Source organism: Ostrea edulis, chromosome 5 (assembly GCF_947568905.1).
Source record: "Ostrea edulis chromosome 5, xbOstEdul1.1, whole genome shotgun sequence".
Taxonomy (NCBI): Eukaryota; Metazoa; Mollusca; class Bivalvia; order Ostreida; family Ostreidae; genus Ostrea; species Ostrea edulis.
The window spans coordinates 16,644,179-16,663,610 of NC_079168.1; the positions used below are offsets into that span (position 1 = coordinate 16,644,179).

Sequence of the window (19,432 nt, forward strand, 5' to 3'; positions counted from 1 at the left end):
AGAGATAACCTTTTTCTTTTTTTTCTTTGGAACGATTGTATATATTAAAGCTACTAAATAATAAAAAGAAGAAAGTTGTCGATAGATGATTTTTAAAGGAACCATAGATCACGTTAAAACCTTATTTTAAAAGAATATTAGCATTTCATGAAGTCAGATTTATCAATTAAAGCAAGTTTATTTAAGTTATACGCATATTTTCCCCCTTCACCTACCTAATGATACGGTTACCTGTTTGCGGGTCAAGCTTTTTACTCATATATAACACAATACTCGAGCAAAATATTATGTTTATAGATCAATAAGATGTTAAAGAACAACTTTTCCAGCGAAAGCCATATCGAAATATTTACCGTTTTTGAGTTATAAAGCAAAACCTTAGAAGATCCCCAGATCCCTAATTGAAGGGGCCAGCCCTTTTTTTAGGGATATCAAAAGAAAGCTCTTAACATTTTGCACAACTTTTGTTCTACACGTCTTAACAAAATATTTTTAGTTTAAAAGATACAAAGGAAAATATGTGTAATTGTTTGCTCCTTTAGGCGTCCTAATTTTTTAACCCTGTCAACCACCATTTCAAACGCTGTAATAAAAAAAAACGATGTGCACAACTACAATGCTCCTACTTTTAATTTTCAAAGCATTTTCTGCTCAAGCTTATACAGTCTCGGAGCCTTTGTCTGGAAACCAAAGCCCCTAAAATTTCATTCAAAGGGGAATAACTCGTGAACAGAAGGGAATTTCTGAAATGTAGTACATGATTTTAAAATTGTTCTGTAAAGTTTATAAACCCTGAAAATTTGAGTAAAATCCATGCAGAAATGAGCGAGATATGAAGCTTCAAAGTTAGCGTCTAGGGAAGAAGAAAAAAAGAATAATAAGAATAATCTTAACCAGCACAATCAGTAGAAGTTGTTACCAGAAGTTGTTACGGAAGACCTTAACAAGTAACTTTTACAGATTGCCCAAAGTACATAGAGATATTAAGATTTGTTAAATATACACTGCTACATTAAACATCAAAACTGAACAGCTTTGAAATGACGCCCAATAATAGCAGAACCAACTTCTGCTCAAGAGACTTAGTAATTCATTAGATCTAATTTTGTACAGAACAGTTCCCAGCTTTACTCCGGTGACTTGGACTTCCTCAGACATAGTGCATGTAACAGAATCAGAACCACCCGATACTAACAATCAGGGTATCATACCGTATCAAATAATACAGTAGTGATATACCCAAATCTGGTATCAAATAATACAGTAGTGATTATAATATACCCAAATCAGGGTATCAAATAATACAGTAGTGATTATAATATACCCAAATCTGGTATCAAATAATACAGTAGTGATTATAATATACCCAAATCTGGGTATCAAATAATACAGTAGTGATTATAATATACCCAAATCTGGTATTAAATAATATAGTAGTGATTATAATATACCCAAATCTGGGTATCAAATAATACAGTAGTGATTATAATATACCCAAATCTGGTATTAAATGATACAGTAGTGATTATAATATACCCAAATCTGGTATCAAATAATACAGTAGTGATTATAATATACCCAAATCTGGTATTAAATGATACAGTAGTGATTATAATATACCCAAATCTGGTATTAAATGATACCTTGAAGGTGATTATAATATACCCAAATCTGGTATCAAATAATACAGTAGTGATTATAATATACCCAAATCTGGTATTAAATGATACAGTAGTGATTATAATATACCCAAATCTGGTATTAAATGATACCTTGAAGGTGATTATAATATACCCAAATCTGGTATCAAATAATACAGTAGTGATTATAATATACCCAAATCTGGGTATCAAATAATACAGTAGTGATTATAATATACCCAAATCTGGTATTAAATGATACAGTAGTGATTATAATATACCCAAATCTGGTATTAAATGATACAGTAGTGATTATAATATACCCAAATCTGGTATCAAATAATACAGTAGTGATTATAATATACCCAAATCTGGGTATCAAATAATACAGTAGTGATTATAATATACCCAAATCTGGTATTAAATGATACAGTAGTGATTATAATATACCCAAATCTGGTATCAAATAATACAGTAGTGATTATAATATACCCAAATCTGGTATCAAATAATACAGTAGTGATTATAATATACCCAAATCTGGTATTAAATGATACAGTAGTGATTATAATATACCCAAACCTGGTATTAAAGGGACTGGTTCACGTTTTTTGAAAGAAATATTTATCATTTTTGATGTTGAAAATTAAAAATATAACTCATTTAATGTTGACAACCAAAATTTGGACAGTCTGAATGCAAGGATAAGAGCAGTATTTTAGCTTTGATTCTGTGTTATGTAAACAAAGACTCGAGTCTTTTTATGTAAACAAACAAACCAGTGAAACGTTAATTTTTGTAATTTAAAGCATCTTCATTTTGTACAATCACAAATTTTAACTTTTAAATGATACGTTTTACTTAAAGTATACTTGAAATATGATATATCTAATAAACTTGGATCAATATCCCTTTATTTTGAAAACTTCGTAAACAATAACACACTTCAATCTTTGTTTTCAAAACAAATAATAAACTCTCTATAATGAGCTTCTGTCTTGATGAATAACCTTAATTTTTTTGTGAAACCTTCTAAACATATTAGACTATAGATTTTGATCATTTAAAGTGAAAAACAAAATTTGAGGGGAAATCGTGAATCAGTCCCTTTAAATGATACAGTAGTGATTATAATATACCCAAATCTGGGTATCAAATAATATACCCAAATCTGGTATCAAATAATACAGTAGTGATTATAATATACCCAAATCTGGTGTTAAATGATACAGTAGTGATTATAATATACCCAAATCTGGTATCAAATAATACAGTAGTGATTATAATATACCCAAATCTGATATCAAATAATACAGTAGTGATTATAATATACCCAAATCTGGTATCAAATAATACAGTAGTGATTATAATATACCCAAATCTGGTGTTAAATGATACCTTGAAGATGATTATGATATACCCAAATAGGGGCATCAATACCAGATCAGGTACAAAATAAATTGTCGTCCATCCATTCCAAATACTGAAAGTTGGAAATGTTTGTAGTTGATGACAGAACAACATATTTTATATAAATAGATTTATTTAAATTTTCATGGACAAACATACATAATACAGGTATATCTATTTTTGGAATATATTGTATTGGAAATAAGAATAATGGATACTTCAGAATGCATGTTAACTGTCATGTCAATTTTTTTTATGCTTCTTTAGACTTACCAGTGTTGAGATAAGACTGATTTTTGAGCAAATCCTATGCCATGTAGTCAAAATGAAAGATATCTGGTGTAGACTAATATATTTGAAGAAGAATATAATGCACTCTAGCTTACTTGACAAGTCTTTAGTCTTAACAAATACATTTATCTGCTGGTATATGTGCTAAAAATGGTGTTACATACTTTGTACATCAATAAAAAAAAATCAAAAGTTTATCACAATGCACTTACACTGAAAGATGATTTTAAAAAACCAACAAAGCAATTGTCTCGACTAATTTATAAAAAATCCATTGTCAAATTGTATTTGAACATGGAAATTAAAAGTTTTCAAAATGGTGATTGAATGTGGCACCCTCTTGTTTGTTGAGATTAGTGCAGGCCCCATCAAGATTGTTGGTCATATTTGGTGGCCCACAGCTGAACACACCAAAGGTACGTACCTGTAATTACAACAAGTCACAGGTAAAACATTAAACCAGAAAGTGCAAAGTACTGTCTCGCATTCAACATCGAAAGTGTCAGGGAAAATGTGGTAAAAATTTGTCACATACTTTTGGATGTTCCATCTTGACTGATTTCAAGAAATCCTGAAAGTTTGGTCGTCCAAAATGGGTGACAGCACTTAAGCCAGTAAAAAGACTCTTCCCTGCCACCTTCTGGAAATGGCGCTCGCAAATGTACTGAAAAAAACCCACCACACATTAAAATGCAATAGATAAATTATAATTTACACAAATAAATAGAAGGATCTTTGCGCATTGTACAGCAGCTTTTGTTGTATTTGATAGAATATTCATTCACTATAACAATTTAATAGTACTTACCAACATGGTGGTTCTTAAATCAAACTTTTCCTTGAACTGTGTCACAAATATATGAGTGTCCATAAACTGATTGCTATCCACATTTTCCACATCACGGATGATATCCGTCATCCACTCAAACTGCTTCTGGGTACGCGTCACCCACAAAAAGTACACCTGGAAGAATAAGTAAACATCATTTATTAAATCTTTACAGCACCACAGAAACAATTTCAAGGGAGATAACTGTTTCTTACATATTATGATTCAATTATGACTTTTACTTTGAACTCCACAAAATGCCTAGTTAGAGAGCTTGATGCAATGCTTTATGTCGCTTAACTTAGATAATGACACAAACCTTTCTACAGGGGAATCTTAGATCAGCAATCTTTGATTTGTGAACAATGTCTTTCAAGATGGAAGCAAACGGTGTGACTCCAATACCCCCTCCTACTAACACAGCCACTTCATATCTATACCAATCTTGGTGGCCTTCTCCATAGGGCCCATCCACATAGACCTGTATCCACAACAGCATTACATATACTGGTATCAGTTAAAATCATCAGGGATAGATAATATAATGATTTACTGTGTACGATCATTGTTCGTGGGGGTTGTTTGTGGGTAACCAAAAGTTTACTGGTTTTGTGGGGATGTAATTTTGTGGTTAACTTTCACCCTCAAACTAATCGACGCTTATCTAACCAGTTAATTGACATCCATGTGAAAACTGCACAGAAAACTGACACATAACAAAGACACTTTGAAAATCCTTCGTGTTGGACTGTAATTTGATTATAAGTGTGTCTGCATAATTATAATGGAACACTGACTGTTTGTATTTACAATGTACAGCAAAAGAATTAACTAAATTTAAAATCTTTTTTTCTGAAATAACTTAATTATTGTCTTTATAAAATCAACAATGTGACAGATAATTGTCTATAGATAAATGTACATAAAAGAATCCACCATTAAAAGTGTGTATCATTGTTTTTGAGGATGTAAATTAATTCATGGGAAGGGGTCCGTCACCCATGAAATCAAAAACACCTAAATCCCCAACGAACAATAATAACTCCACATTATTTGCCCCCTATATCTCATAAATAATTTTATAAATACACAGAGTGAAGTTGCTTAATAGCCCATGTTGACCAATATTGAAAGGAGAAATGCAATATTTCAAAACATTTTCCAGGATACTTCACACGGTTTATTTTAGTGTTGTATAAATGCCTTCAGATTTATGTTGTGTATCAGTTTTGCTGTCACGCATGCACAGAAGATAGAATTCAATCCTACAGTCACAAACTTCTTACACCCTGCATATATACATGAAAATAATTTCTACATTGACAAGACCCTTACACTAGGATAGGAAGATTTTCCCTCCAGATTGTCGGGGTCATACAGATTCCTAAGATTGTAGGTCCAGGGGCCAACAGCTCGGATATGAAGGCTGAGATATTCTTCGTGAGGAGCAGAGCTGATGGTGAAGGGATGGTACTCATTTTCTCCAAGTTCCAGACAGGCAATCCTGACCCACTGTCCAGATTTGTAGTCAAAAGTTGTGGGTCTCTGGAATACTAGTGCTGTTACATCTTTCAAAGACAAATGCATTCAATTATGTGAATGTACAGTGTATATTCCAATAAAAGAGTTTAAATTGACTATTGCAAGGAATATGCTGCATTGCAATTTGAGTTGTCTTAAATGTTGAATAATTTTCATTTGTTCATATAAAGCAAACTCTTTCGCTGGAAAATTGAAACGAAATGTTACTAATTCACTAATCCAATTTTATGGTATCTGTGTATACAATGTTAACTTACCAGAGGGAAGCAGTTCAGCTTTGACCACTCTGCACTCAATCTTCTTACGGCTGAGACTAATCAACTTGTCAATGATGAATATAAAGAGGGGTCCAATAAGATAAGTGTGTGTGATAGGAGCCTGCACCAGCCGTCCAAGGCCGTGCATTATCATGAAGATGTATAAAAAGATGTAGAGGTTGTGGGTATTCCAGAAAGCATTGAAGGCATTCCGGCGGGCGTAGGGCGTGGCAAACACGTACATGATTATGACAATCAGGGTCAAAATGACTCCTGTCAAACCTGTAAACAACATCAAGAAATTGTCACCTTTGATACTGACTATAGCAGGAACAGTCATTACATTACAAAATCTATTTAGAAGATATGTCCATTAAATTAACTCTGCAATAATAGATGTAGCATCTAGAAATAGTTTGTAGAGATACCCGTGATTGTTGTGTAGGTCCAGTAATGGAATGAGGCAAGAATATGGGTCCTGAAAAAAACAACCAGTTTTTCATTTACATTATCAATTGTAGTATACTAATTGAATTCTATAATACCTTTAGAATATAAAACGTACACAAAATTTAGTGGGATCCATCATTTAGAGCCCTGGCTTCTGAACCAAGAACACAAATTCATTTTTTTCACTAGAATATGAAACTCTATTGATCCAATATTCAGCAATAATAGCACAGCTGTTAGACTTGTGCTGAAATAAGTACACATACAAACTATTGTAACATGCAATCCTGTGGGGATCCGGGTTAAAATAGGTCCTCAGTACCCCTTGCTTGTCGTAAGAGGTGACTAAATGGGGCGGTCCTTCGGGTGAGACCGCAAAAACCGAGGTTCCGTGTCACAGCTGGTGTGGCACGATAAAGATCCCTCCCTGTTCAAAGGCCATAAGCGCGGAGCATAGCTAGGCCTAAATTTTCAGCCCTTCACTGCCAATGGTGACGTCTCCATATGAGTGAAAAATTCTCGGGCAGGACGTTAAACAATATACAATCAATGTAAAATGCAATTTGACTTTATCAGCATTCTTTATATTGTATAAACAAAGTTGCCATTTAGTCCTGCTGTATTGACGTCCTAGGAATGACGTCACAATACATCGTCCTAGGCTGTTCTGTTTCCATTTTGTTGATGCAGCAATACTGGCCCACATCATATAAAATTTATATTTTTTCTTTAGAATTATTCATCAAATAATATCAAACAAAGTTTACTAAATTAAATTATAAGGACTGTAAGTAATTTTTAGCCGAGTTGCGTAGCAAATTTCGGCTTTTAAATTGGCAAAGGATGGGCATCCAGTCGGGCGGGCGGCGTCCACAATTAGCTTGTCTGGTCTCTAACTTTCATACTTTTTGGTGCATCTTTGTGAGACTTACATAACATGATCACATCCAAAAGAAGGTTCCTATTTATTTTGAGGTCAAAAGGTCAAGGTCACTTTGTCACTAAATGCCATAGATTTGAGCTTGTCTGGTCTCTAACTTTCATACTACTTGGTGCGTCTTTGTCAGACTTCCACATTTTGATCACATCGAAAAGAGGAAGGTTCCTATTTATTTTGAGATCAAAAGGTCAAAGGTCAAGGTCTCTTTTTCACTATATACTGTAGATTTGAGCTTGCCTCTAACTTTTATACATGTACTTGCTGGTGCATGTTTATCAGACTTCAAATCCTGATAACATTCAAGATTCACGTTGCTTTTGAAATCCAAAGGTCAAGGTCATTATCACACTAAATACCTATTGCGGCCATTCAAAGCTTCATACTTATAAACTATATTAAATACTTGAATGTTTTTACTTTGTGAATGCAAGCATGCATAATTTTCCAAACTGTAACTCGGCCATACGCATCTTTGATGCGTTTTAGCGATTTTTACTCATTTTATACGATATACAGTATTTTGGGACAGTTTATGCCTTTTTTCATAAAAAGCTTCGCGTTTATAATGCGTAAACTGCCTCGACTTACTTTAAATCCTATAAAATGAGTAAAAATTACTTTCATTTTTTAAATAGGTATTCCAATAAACACTCAGATGCACTTACGCTCTGAAGTATTCCATGAAGTAGCAGTTGGCATCGCCTGATGTTTGGGTCGAAATATGATACAAATTTATTCCATGGCCAATCACATGTACAACTGAAATAAATAGAATTAGGGTAATTTCATAACTCGCATGGCAAAATTTCACTCATGAAATATAAAAGAAAATGAAACCGGTCTAACAACACTGTTTATTCTATAAAATGTTATTAACTCCATGCAACAGGATCTGATGAATATTTTGTGCCATAAACTAGTCAATATTCATGAATATATAAGGTGAAAATGTCAACTAATGCATTAATAATCATTGACCTGTTTACAAACAGCGATTCACAAATAAAAGTACGTTAATAAAAGTTGATTTACAAGAATTAGAGTATACTCTATACTAATATCAGATGTAAGACCCTTACATGTGGAGAACAAGGCCTGATATGCAATGAACTTGTGCAAGGCATGCATGGAATCCCAGGGAAAGAAGCGATGAAGGAAGGTTTCCCTGAAGAATGTAATCATGTTACGGCTCATGGTGATCAGTAGCGAGCAGTATGTGAACATCATGGCGCTAGCAGCACCTCTGGTGACAGTCACCCCATAACCGGCAATTCGTCGGAGTCCCCCAGTTTCACGTTCAAAGGAATAGTCTAATGAACAAAATCAAAGCATGTGATTAATGAAGCTATTGTGTAAATCAAGTTGATCTCACATAGAGTCTAAGAAATATCCAAGAAATTGGTAAGCACCTAGTAAAATTTTGTCACAATGAACAACTCACTTACTAGTCTTTATCAACCAGGTGTATACTAGCATGTTAATTAATTCATGATTTCAAATCATGAACACTATTCCCATAATTATCAAAATAAACTATAAATACTTTCAACTTATCTACTGGTACACATACTTATCCCATACGTTTCAATTTGCAATGAAAAATACCAGTCTCAGTATTAGCATGAAGAACGAATTCAAAAAACAAAATGTTCACAATCAACTTAACATACAAAAAGCTCTCTCCAAGAAGATTCCGAGGAGCACCAGAGTGAAGAGAGTTCCCCAGAAGATATCCAGTCGGTTGGAGGAGATGTAGCTAGTGATCTCATACATCTTTTGTGCAAATGGTGTCTTGGGGTACTCCTGTTGGTGGGTGGTCACGTGAACTACACTCTGCTGACGTTGCAAACCTTTTCCCTTTGAAGCACCTTTTCTAAAAATTTATTGACAAAACCATGCTATAGACCACATTAATACTAAAACCATGTTATAGAATACTAAAACCATGTCATAGACAACATTAATACTAAAACCATGTTATCGAATACTAAAACCATGTCATAGACAACATTAATACTAAAACCATGTTATAGAATACTAAAACCATGTCATAGACCACATTAATACTAAAACCATGTTATAGAATACTAAAACCATGTCATAGACCACATTAATACTAAAACCATGTTATAGAATACTAAAACCATGTCATAGACCACATTAATACTAAAACCATGTTATAGACCACATTAATACTAAAACCATGTTATAGAATACTAAAACCATGTCATAGACCACATTAATACTAAAACCATGTTATAGAATACTAAAACCATGTCATAGACCACATTAATACTAAAACCATGTTATAGACCACATTAATACTAAAACCATGTTATAAACAACATTAAAGGGAACGTAGGGTCAAAAATCAAATTTTGATATGTGAAAACTAGTACCATGCAGACAACAAAATCTAGCATAGAAAAAATAATTGCTGCTGATAACAAGATTTAATCTGTCATTTACACTGAAAACTGAGCTGAATGGGAGAATCTCTTATCATGGCGGCTGATGACGTGTATGCGGCAATTCATTACAACTGCTGTGCCTAGTACTAAATGGGTTACAGAGTATCTATGATCTAAATGTCGGGAGTTCAAGCGAAATTTTGCACTGTGGTCAAAGGAAAAGGAATACATGTATCTACCTTTTAGCATCCCTGATCTCCCCCCAAAACTATGAACATTGTGCAATAATTGGATACATAACCTTGGAAATGAATCTTTTGTTTTTGAACGGCATTTTGAGAAAGAGTCTTTTAAAGAGGATATCAGGGTAAGTATACCAGTTATATTTGCTTTTTACTCAGTAAATACTAATAATTCTTAATGTGTATAACCAGAGTTTATTTACAACAAACTTTTACTTATATAATAATTTTCTAATTTAATCTATCCTTATCCAGTGAACATTTTGTACAGGCTAAATATGAAGGGGTGGGTAAACACTGCTTTTTAAATATTCAAAGTTAAATTAATATCTATTTAAGTTAAGATATTGGGATACACACCAAAACCTATTAAAAAGAAGATGCAGTAACTGAAATATTTGATGGCAGCAAGCCTAAGAAATAAGAGAAAATAGCTCAAAAAGATGAGGAAAAGGAAAAGCAGGATACATGTAATACTTTCAAAAATCATCACAGCACTAGCACATTTTGTATTATACTATTGTTTTTAAAGAAATTGAAAATGTACAAGTAAACAAATGAAGTATAGTATATATGAAGTAAGTATATATAATTAATTAGTCATTATTTTTCAGCTAATTCATTTTCTTTTGGAAACCAATGAAAACTCATATGCAGAACCTATTGACCAACCTGGACTATCAGCATCTAAGGAAACAGGTAATTTGATGCACTTCTCTATTAAATGATTAACAAAGTTTTACAACCAAGGTCATTTTAATTCCCCCTGTGCAGTTAATCTTTCAAGTCTTGACATTTATACGTGGCAATTACTGCAGGGGTGTAGTGATAATCAACTGATTTGTGCTGTATACAGATTCACATTGTAAGATTCTCTTGTAAACAGATGTACTAATAAATCAGAAAGAGAGAAAACTACTATGAAAAATAAACTCTTTGTTGTGTGAAATACATGTACATGTACATGCACTTTCATGAAAATTTATTACTAAAGTTATAAATTAATAGTTTGATTTCATTTTTATATTTTCAGCTCAATGAAGACATGAATAGTGACAAAAATATCCCACTCTCAATCCATATTGAAGAATAAATCAACTTTGTGCAACATATACAGATAGAATTGCCCAGTCATTGTCCATCATATGTGCTAAGGAATGTTCAAGTGAAGAAGTGAAGATAATGAACAATCCTGTATAAAGAATACAAAATTAAAAGTTTAAGAATTAAGAGTGTCGTTTTCATCAATTTATCCCAATGCACTAGTGTTTTCATTTGAATCTGCTAATAATTCCTCTTCATTATAATCAGGCTCATATTGATATCCTTTGCATTCAGACATGATCAGATGCTTTCACTGAGAGGCAATTGCCCGGTATACGTCATAAACAGATGGGATTGTGGGAAATATCTTAAAGAGTGATAACTTTATCTTGCAAAATGGCAGCCTCCAGCAGATGGTGTGTAGCTATATTTAATAGCCGATTTCTACACAACAGATTACAATCAAATGGAAATAACCAGTGGACTTAATTACTAAATATTTAGTATTTGAAATGTGAAAATATTTTTTTATACCCTACGTTCCCTTTAATACTAAAACCATGTTATAGAATACTAAAACCATGTTATAGACCACATTAATACTAAAACCATGTTATAAACAACATTAATACTAAAACCATGTTATAGACAACATTAATACTAAAACCATGTTACATTTTATAGACCACATTAATACTAAAACCATGTTATAGACCACATTAATACTAAAACAATGTTATAGACAATATTAACAATGTTATAGACAATAGTAATACTACACTTCTCAATGTCAAAAATATCTCCATGTCATCAAGATTCCAAATCAAACTAAACAAATTATAATCCATGTACATGGTTAGTGTGCTGTCATTTTACATGCAATTTTTTTGTTACTAACACTTGTTATTTTTTGCTTCTGTTACTGACAGTAGTTATCTAATGACAGTGATGTTTTGTGTTCACTATTGACAATTGTCGTGTTTTGATATTGCTACTGACAGCTGTTCTGTTTTGCTTTTGTTAATGACAGTTCTCGTGCTTTGTTTTTGTTACTGATTGGCTGTTGTCTGCTACTGACAGCTGTTCTTGTTACTGATTGGCTGTTGTCTGCTACTGACAGCTGTTCTTGTTACTGATTGGCCGTTGTCCGCTACTGACAGCTGTTCTTGTTACTGATTGGCCGTTGTCCGCTACTGACAGCTGTTCTTGTTACTGATTGGCCGTTGTCCGCTACTGACAGCTGTTCATGTTACTGATTGGCCGTTGTCCGCTACTGACAGCTGTTCTTGTTACTGATTGGCCGTTGTCTGCTACTGACAGCTGTTCTTGTTACTGATTGGCCGTTGTCTGCTACTGACAGCTGTTCTTGTTACTGATTGGCCTTGTCTGCTACTGACAGCTGTTCTGTTTTGCTTTTGTTGTGGACAGCTGTTATGCTCTTGTTCCTGATAGTGTTGCTTTTGTTGCTAATGATTTTTGTTTTGTTTTTGTTCCCAACAGCTGGTATGGTTTGTTTTTGTTACTAACAGTTGTTTTGTTCCAGACAGTTGTTGGTTTTTTTTTTTCCATGACAGTTGCTGTTTTCGTTACTAACAGTTGTTGTGTTAATTGTTTTTGTTCCTGACAGCTGTTGTTTTGCATTTGTTACTGACAGCTGTTGTTTTGTTTTTGTTACTGACAGTTGTTGTTTTGTGTTAGTTACTGACATGACAGTGGTTGTTTTGTTTTTGTTACTGACAGCTATTTTGTTTTTGTTACTGACAGCTGTTGTTTTGTTTTTGTTTCTGACAGTTGTTGTTTTGTTTTAGTTACTGACAGTGGTTGTTTTGTTTTTGTTACTGACAGTTGTTGTTTTGTTTTTATAACTGACAGCTGTTGTTTCGTTTTTGTTACTGACAGCTGTTGTTTTGTGTTAGTTACTGACAGCTGTTGTTTTGTTTTTAGTTACTGACAGCTGTTGTTTTGTATTTGTTACTGACAACTGTTGTTTTGTTTTTAGTTACTGACAGCTGTTGTTTTGTTTTTAGTTACTGACAGTTGTTGTTTTGTTTTTGTCACTGACAGCTGTTGTTTTGTATTTGTTACTGACAGCTATTGTTCGTTTTTGTTACTGACATTTGTTGTTTTGTTTCTGACAGCTATTATGATTTTATTGTTCCTGGCAGTTGTGAAGTTAAGAGCTACTACAAATATTTCAATTTCTTTTAAGTTCATAGGTATAAAAGTATATATATAACAACCCAAACAATATTTTTCTTATGGAATTATTAGAGCAATGGAAGTTGACTTACTGTGTGTAATTTTTCATTATGGTAGCTCGCTTTGCTCTAATCGTTGTGTTTGCAGACTTTACTGGGTGTTGACCAATATCTCCAACACCTGATTTAGAAAAAAAAATCTTCAATGCACCACAAAAATTTTAGATTCCTAGTCAAGTACAAGTTTTAAACATCAAATATATATTGTAGGTGCTTGTATTTAGTTATACATTGTGATTCATTTTCATTTGTTCAAAAATGAATATGTAGAAAGATGGGGCAAAACCCCTGGATTTATATCATTATTAAATTTCTACCATCCAGATTTAATGTCGCCTTCTGTAGGGTTCCAGCATATTCTTCGGAGGCAAATATTTTCTTGAAGTCTTCAAAGAGGATGTCTGCTCCATAACTCAGATTGGCAGCCTTGTACATGGAAGTCACAAGTTCCTCCATCTTTCTGCTATCAAGTGTTGAATCGGACAAATCCAGTAAAGACCTGTAGCGTTAAAAATGCTAGTTAACATACATGTATTGTGAGGTGTAAAATAAATGCTTGAAATAATTCTTACACCAATGAACATTTCGAAACTTGAGGCCTATAGGCTTTAGCAGCCACCTGAGTACTCTCATATAAGAATACTACTGGTCAGCAGTTTTTAAAGATCAGATCCTCATCGGTTATAATACCACTCAAGCCTTTTTCAATTTTAATTCATGTATTGTAGTGACCTCAATGACCCTTGAAGTGAAAATACTAACATTATACTTCCTTGAAATATCATATCATTGCCTTAAAGTTTCTGAAACTTCCTTATTTTCTCCTGACCACCCTAATGGTGACCATCTTTTACCTGGTAACTTCTTTTTGCCCTCAGTGAGAAATTTCTTAAGACTGACCACATTTTCCATTTACAGAATATGAAGTACAACAAGAGGTCATAGCCCCTAAATCAAGAAAGGCTATTGAATTTCAAATTTTCAATGGACATGATAGAGGCCTGTTTGTTAAGTGAGACTGTTTGCATACAGTTAATTTACTTGACTTTCAGTAGCGATGAGAATTACTTTTAAAGATAATTATTAATTTAGCCCTACCCCACCCAGTTACATAAATCAGAATGATATATATCTGAGTACTGTTTAGTTCTCAGATATTTGTGGCTTATTTACAAACGTGGCTTATTTCAAAGACTGTCATGATTATTTTCAAAATATGACCATTCTGTGTAAACTCACTTGATCATGTTGGCAAAGTCTTTCTTTGACAGTTTTCCTCGGCGCTGGATGTCGTACATGCTAAATATCAGATGAATCTTACTCTCAGCATCCTCTGGAATAGAGCAACATCATACAATGATAGATACTGTAAACTCCTTAATTTACACCAGTACTTAAAATTGCAAAATGACTCATAGACGTCAAATCACAAGATGAATTTGTGAGTGGTCAGGTGATCAACCACTTTACATGTATTTTCATTAGTAAGAGAAAATTGCAAGCAAGTAATTTTATTTAGCAAGTGATGCTTCTCACAATATTACATACACGATGATAAACTCCTCGTGTATATCTAGGAATTTACAGTACATATATAAAAAAGAAAAGAAAAAAAAACCTTTCACAATCATTTTAATTATAGTGGGTTCTTTTTTTTTTATATAATTTTACAGATATAAAATTTTATGTCATACTGTCATTTAATTGTGTTTTATTGTTGCATTCGTCTTCTTACCCTTGTAAAGCATCTTGGAATAATTTATTTTATGTAAGGCACTACATAATCTTATCATTATTAGAATACTGTCATATATACATGTACATATTCAATGATCACTGTATCGAAAACCTCATCTTGTGATGTGCATGCATACTTTATCATTCTGATCTTATCTATTGTATATCAGTCAAAAAAGGTATATTTCATGACACTACTGGGTCCGTTTCCAAACAGTTATAGATCTAGTACACCATTTCTTAGAAAAACTGATGTACTTGTAGCACATGCATGTGAGAATCCAGATTCTTTCCAGCTGGGGGAATATTGTGGACAAACAAAAACATGGACCAAATATATGATTCCTCATCTTTGATGCTCTCAGCAATTAAGATAATAGTCATTTACATCTCTAAATTGATTCATGAAAACGATGTTTGTTGAGGTACTGCGTTGTCTCAGAATACTTTACTCCCAGTCACATTAAAAACAATTAAGGCCAAATATCAAGACTTACAGGAGCATTAATACTTAATCACAACCATGTAACTTATTAGACTGATATTAGAACAATCGAGGTGGGATATTGAGACACACAAATGGATAATCAAACTCAAGTAAGAACAATTGAGGTAGAATATCAAAACCAATGGGAGGATAATATTTAACCACAACTGCATCATCAAATGAACTCAATATCAAGAATGATTGAGACAGATTAACAAAATTTACAGGAGGATAATACTTAATCATAATATTAAACTGATAATCAAGAAAACTAGAGACTGTTTTTATGAAAAACAAATGTCTCCCCAGCTCCCAAAATTGGAAGTGCTCCAAATGAAACATTCTCCTCTTATTTAATGTAATGCATGGTATGAAGGAGAAAGCATGAGCTGAAACATGGGCATTATGAACTCCGATAAGCTATATAGGAGAAGAGTTCACAAACTATTTTACACCCTCCACCCCTCAGATCCACTGTAATTTCAAGGATAACAATTGGATCCTCCTGTCCCTACAATATGCATATCTGCAAATGGCATTAAAGTATTGTACAAAACTTCAAGTCTATCAATCAAGCCATATAGGAGGAGAAGCGTTCACAAGATTTTGTGACAGACAGACGGACGGACAGAGAGTACAAAAACAATGTCTCCCCCTGAAAGAGGCGAGACATAATTTGAGGTGGAACATCAAGAAAATTTGAGGCGACATATTAAGACTTACGGGAGGATAATACCACAAAGAAGTCGAGGAATTCTCGGAAGCTAACAAAACCACTTCTATCTGAGTCAACCAACAGGAACATATTCCGTACAAATACTGAAGTCGGCTTCAGTCCCAGGGCTTCTGCAAACTCTGTTCGAGTGAGTTGTATTTCTGCTATCTTTTTTGCTGTTTCATGATCTAAGTTTTCTATATCTAACTCTTTGCTGGTTTTGTCTTTAAATGCCTGTAAAACAGTAAAACTTGAAATTGCTTGGATTTAATTGACACAATATGAGAATATTTATAGCACTTATTTGTCAGGGTTTTTTTTTCAACGAAATTTCATTTTTTGATATATGCCTTACCTGCAGACAAATGACTCTGAAAAATTTGTCTAATAATTTCTGTCGATCCTCTTTGGTCGTTGCACTATTGAAAATTAGCTCTGCTTTTGCAAAGTTGTTTGAAGAATAGCTTGCTCCAATACCCTCAACAAAATTCTTTAATTCCTTTGAAAACTTTGACTTTCTCTCAATATCAGCAAACTTCAACACCTGATGAAATCAAACACAAGCTTCGTTTATACTGCATATAAAGTCAGACACAAGCTTTATTTATACTGCATATCAAATCAAACACAAGCTTTATTTATACTGCATATCAAATCAAACACAAGCTTCATTTATACCGAGCAAAGCTCGGACGGGCCAAAGGCCCGTCCGCGAAGCAAGGCTCTAAAGGTAACACGTATGTAAAAGAAAAAAGTCAAATTCAGCAAAAGAAAAAGAGATAATCTCTATATACGTTCACTTAAATTTTCGTGATCCATATGGGTGCCGCCATTTATTTTTTCATTACCTGCTTCAACAGTTATTCGTGTTTTATTTTGAATGCCAATAATAGAAGACTCTGACGTGCAATTCATAATTTAAACACTCAATTTGTTAAAAATGAATAGTATAATTATCATTATAAGAGGTTTTAGCAAATAATTACATATAACACCGTAATACGACTAAATAGATGAACGAGAGAATATACGATAAAATTACGGTTACATTTTTACCATTTTGAATTTATTGGTTAATTTTGTTTAGTTTTATAGCGGCCTTTTTCATTGCATACCGAATGTATTATTGTTGTTTATAATTGTTTGCTTTGAAAAAGAGAAAAAAGTCGAGGCGCTAAATGTGACGTCACAATGGACAGTTGACGTCGCCTTGCGTTTTATTTCCCGCGTTCAATGAATAGGCGGATCCTGTAAAACTGTTCTCCCATATAAACCCCTTGAATATTGAGATCTTACTGGGTTTTTAGCGCAAGAAAAATTTAATTAAAAATATATTTTTTTAAATGAATCATAATCTACCGTACTTAACGGAATTATGATTACCACTTGGGACACTCCAATGACCATTATACATGCTTCGCTCGGTCCAACGGTCACACCGTATACATATTACTGCATATAAAATCAAACACGAGCTTCATTTATACTGCATATAAAATCAAACACAAGCTTCATTTATACTGCATATAAAACTAAGAGCAAATTTGCTCCTCAGTTTGCAGTACGTATATTTTCCTGTGTGATTTTAGGTACTGTGACTAAATTGGTCATGCTCTATTCGTTTGTGGTATCAGCTTTCATAAGGATGGCTTCAATCAGAAGACAGAATTCTTCCCTATATTTTAAGAACTAGAATTACAATCCAATGCTTCCATGAGTATACTAATCATAACAAATGCATATTTGAAGTTGAACTTTCAGTGCTGAAAGGCAAAATTCGATGTCATTTGACTCATTAACCCTCTGACTGTAATGTAGGACATCACATTATATGTGCTTTTACTGCTGACTGCAAAATTAATTCACACATATATGTCCTTGAAGATGTCATTTTACCTATGGATATTACATTTCTTGTTATCTCTGAAATCAGCAAACCCAGAAGTATTGTGTATTATACTGAAAATTACTGCACTACTTAGGTAGGAGTATACATGAACATTTTGAGAAATACTTGCAATGTCTATAAAGCAGGTTCATAATAAATGTGCAACTGTCACAATAGAACTCCTCATAATTGATAATCTTTAGTTTTAATACTGTCTCATCATCTTTTTTGATATTTCTCTAATGTTAAAATAAAGAACCGTCAGATTGTGGATCAGCCAGAATTAACATACATCGTAGAACATTGTTTTGAAGGGTTGTGTTTTTGGAACTAGGGGAGGGTGCCATATACATGTACATATGTAATACTCTGGTAAAGGATTTTGAGCATTGACTATTAATGCAACATGCACTTGTGTATATAGGTCAGATACAATAACATAAAACTCAAAAGATTGCATTTTCACTTCGCAATATCACACCAGAATTTTATGACATCACGCTAATTGTCTCATTGACATAACGGTATATGTACACTTACATAGCAGCCAGAGGGTTAATAAGCACATACACCTCCACTTTTGCCTCCAACTTACACACAGATAATAGAAATACATGTATTTACAAAATTTTCTTAAGACTTGCATGCTCAATAGTAAACATCCTTAAAGCGGTAACTAACCAGGTCAATTTCACCCTCTGCTCTCACGGACACAACTGCACGGTCATCTGCGTTCCAGAGACGGATACTTTTGGCTGGTGCGGCTTGTTTAGGTCGAAGGTCAATCATGCGAAGAGGTTTTCCCCGTCTGTCATTTACATGCAGTTTCTTCCTCTGACTATCAAAGTTAATTACGACATTTCTTTCTCCTTCTTTCTTTCCAACCCATTCAACAACTACATATTGAAATGAAAAGGTGAAGATCAAATCAAATAAAATACCTCTACAGCAATATAGTACAAAAAATGCACTGTATAAAAAATTTCACCTCTGTTTTATTTTCACCCATTCCGCTCTTTTCCTAAATGGTCAAATTCAAAAGTGGATGAATATGAATTCGTTGATTACTTTAAAAGTAGCAAGAAACATCTTTAGGCAAATTTCAATCAGGGCCACAGTTCCACTGTGTGTGAGTGAAAATAACAATGAGTGAAAATTTTCCTGGTGTGTACAGCACTGTGTCTTAATATACTTGATACTGCTTCCCAACAACTCTAAATAAATAGGCCGAAAATGGCATCAATATAATTTTATCCAATTGCTTTTTACAATTATTACAGAACAATCCATA

General features: G+C 33.5%; 1 protein-coding gene and 1 long non-coding RNA gene across 2 annotated transcripts in view; one reads left to right on the top strand and one right to left on the bottom strand.

Moving 5' to 3' along the window:
- Nucleotides 1-3,165: 3,165 nt before the first annotated feature.
- The window catches only part of LOC125649060 (dual oxidase 2), a 46,404-nt gene continuing 30,137 nt past the window's right edge, over nucleotides 3,166-19,432 (bottom strand). Inside the window, exons 16-31 of the mRNA XM_048876272.2 lie at nucleotides 18,823-19,037; nucleotides 16,609-16,797; nucleotides 16,262-16,487; nucleotides 14,554-14,647; nucleotides 13,632-13,813; nucleotides 13,348-13,435; nucleotides 9,030-9,232; nucleotides 8,439-8,669; nucleotides 8,025-8,118; nucleotides 6,398-6,447; nucleotides 5,970-6,251; nucleotides 5,506-5,738; nucleotides 4,490-4,651; nucleotides 4,150-4,305; nucleotides 3,877-4,005; nucleotides 3,166-3,765 (exon numbers count right to left, since the gene is read on the bottom strand). Coding sequence (XP_048732229.2) covers nucleotides 3,643-3,765; nucleotides 3,877-4,005; nucleotides 4,150-4,305; nucleotides 4,490-4,651; nucleotides 5,506-5,738; nucleotides 5,970-6,251; nucleotides 6,398-6,447; nucleotides 8,025-8,118; nucleotides 8,439-8,669; nucleotides 9,030-9,232; nucleotides 13,348-13,435; nucleotides 13,632-13,813; nucleotides 14,554-14,647; nucleotides 16,262-16,487; nucleotides 16,609-16,797; nucleotides 18,823-19,037 — 2,657 coding nt within the window. The 3' untranslated portion in view covers nucleotides 3,166-3,642. The remainder of the gene's footprint in view (nucleotides 3,766-3,876; nucleotides 4,006-4,149; nucleotides 4,306-4,489; nucleotides 4,652-5,505; nucleotides 5,739-5,969; nucleotides 6,252-6,397; nucleotides 6,448-8,024; nucleotides 8,119-8,438; nucleotides 8,670-9,029; nucleotides 9,233-13,347; nucleotides 13,436-13,631; nucleotides 13,814-14,553; nucleotides 14,648-16,261; nucleotides 16,488-16,608; nucleotides 16,798-18,822; nucleotides 19,038-19,432) is intronic.
- Nucleotides 9,724-13,243, top strand: LOC125649061 (uncharacterized). The gene is made up of 2 exons (XR_007360551.2): nucleotides 9,724-10,711; nucleotides 11,046-13,243. It is a non-coding gene; the product is annotated as an uncharacterized LOC125649061 (long non-coding RNA).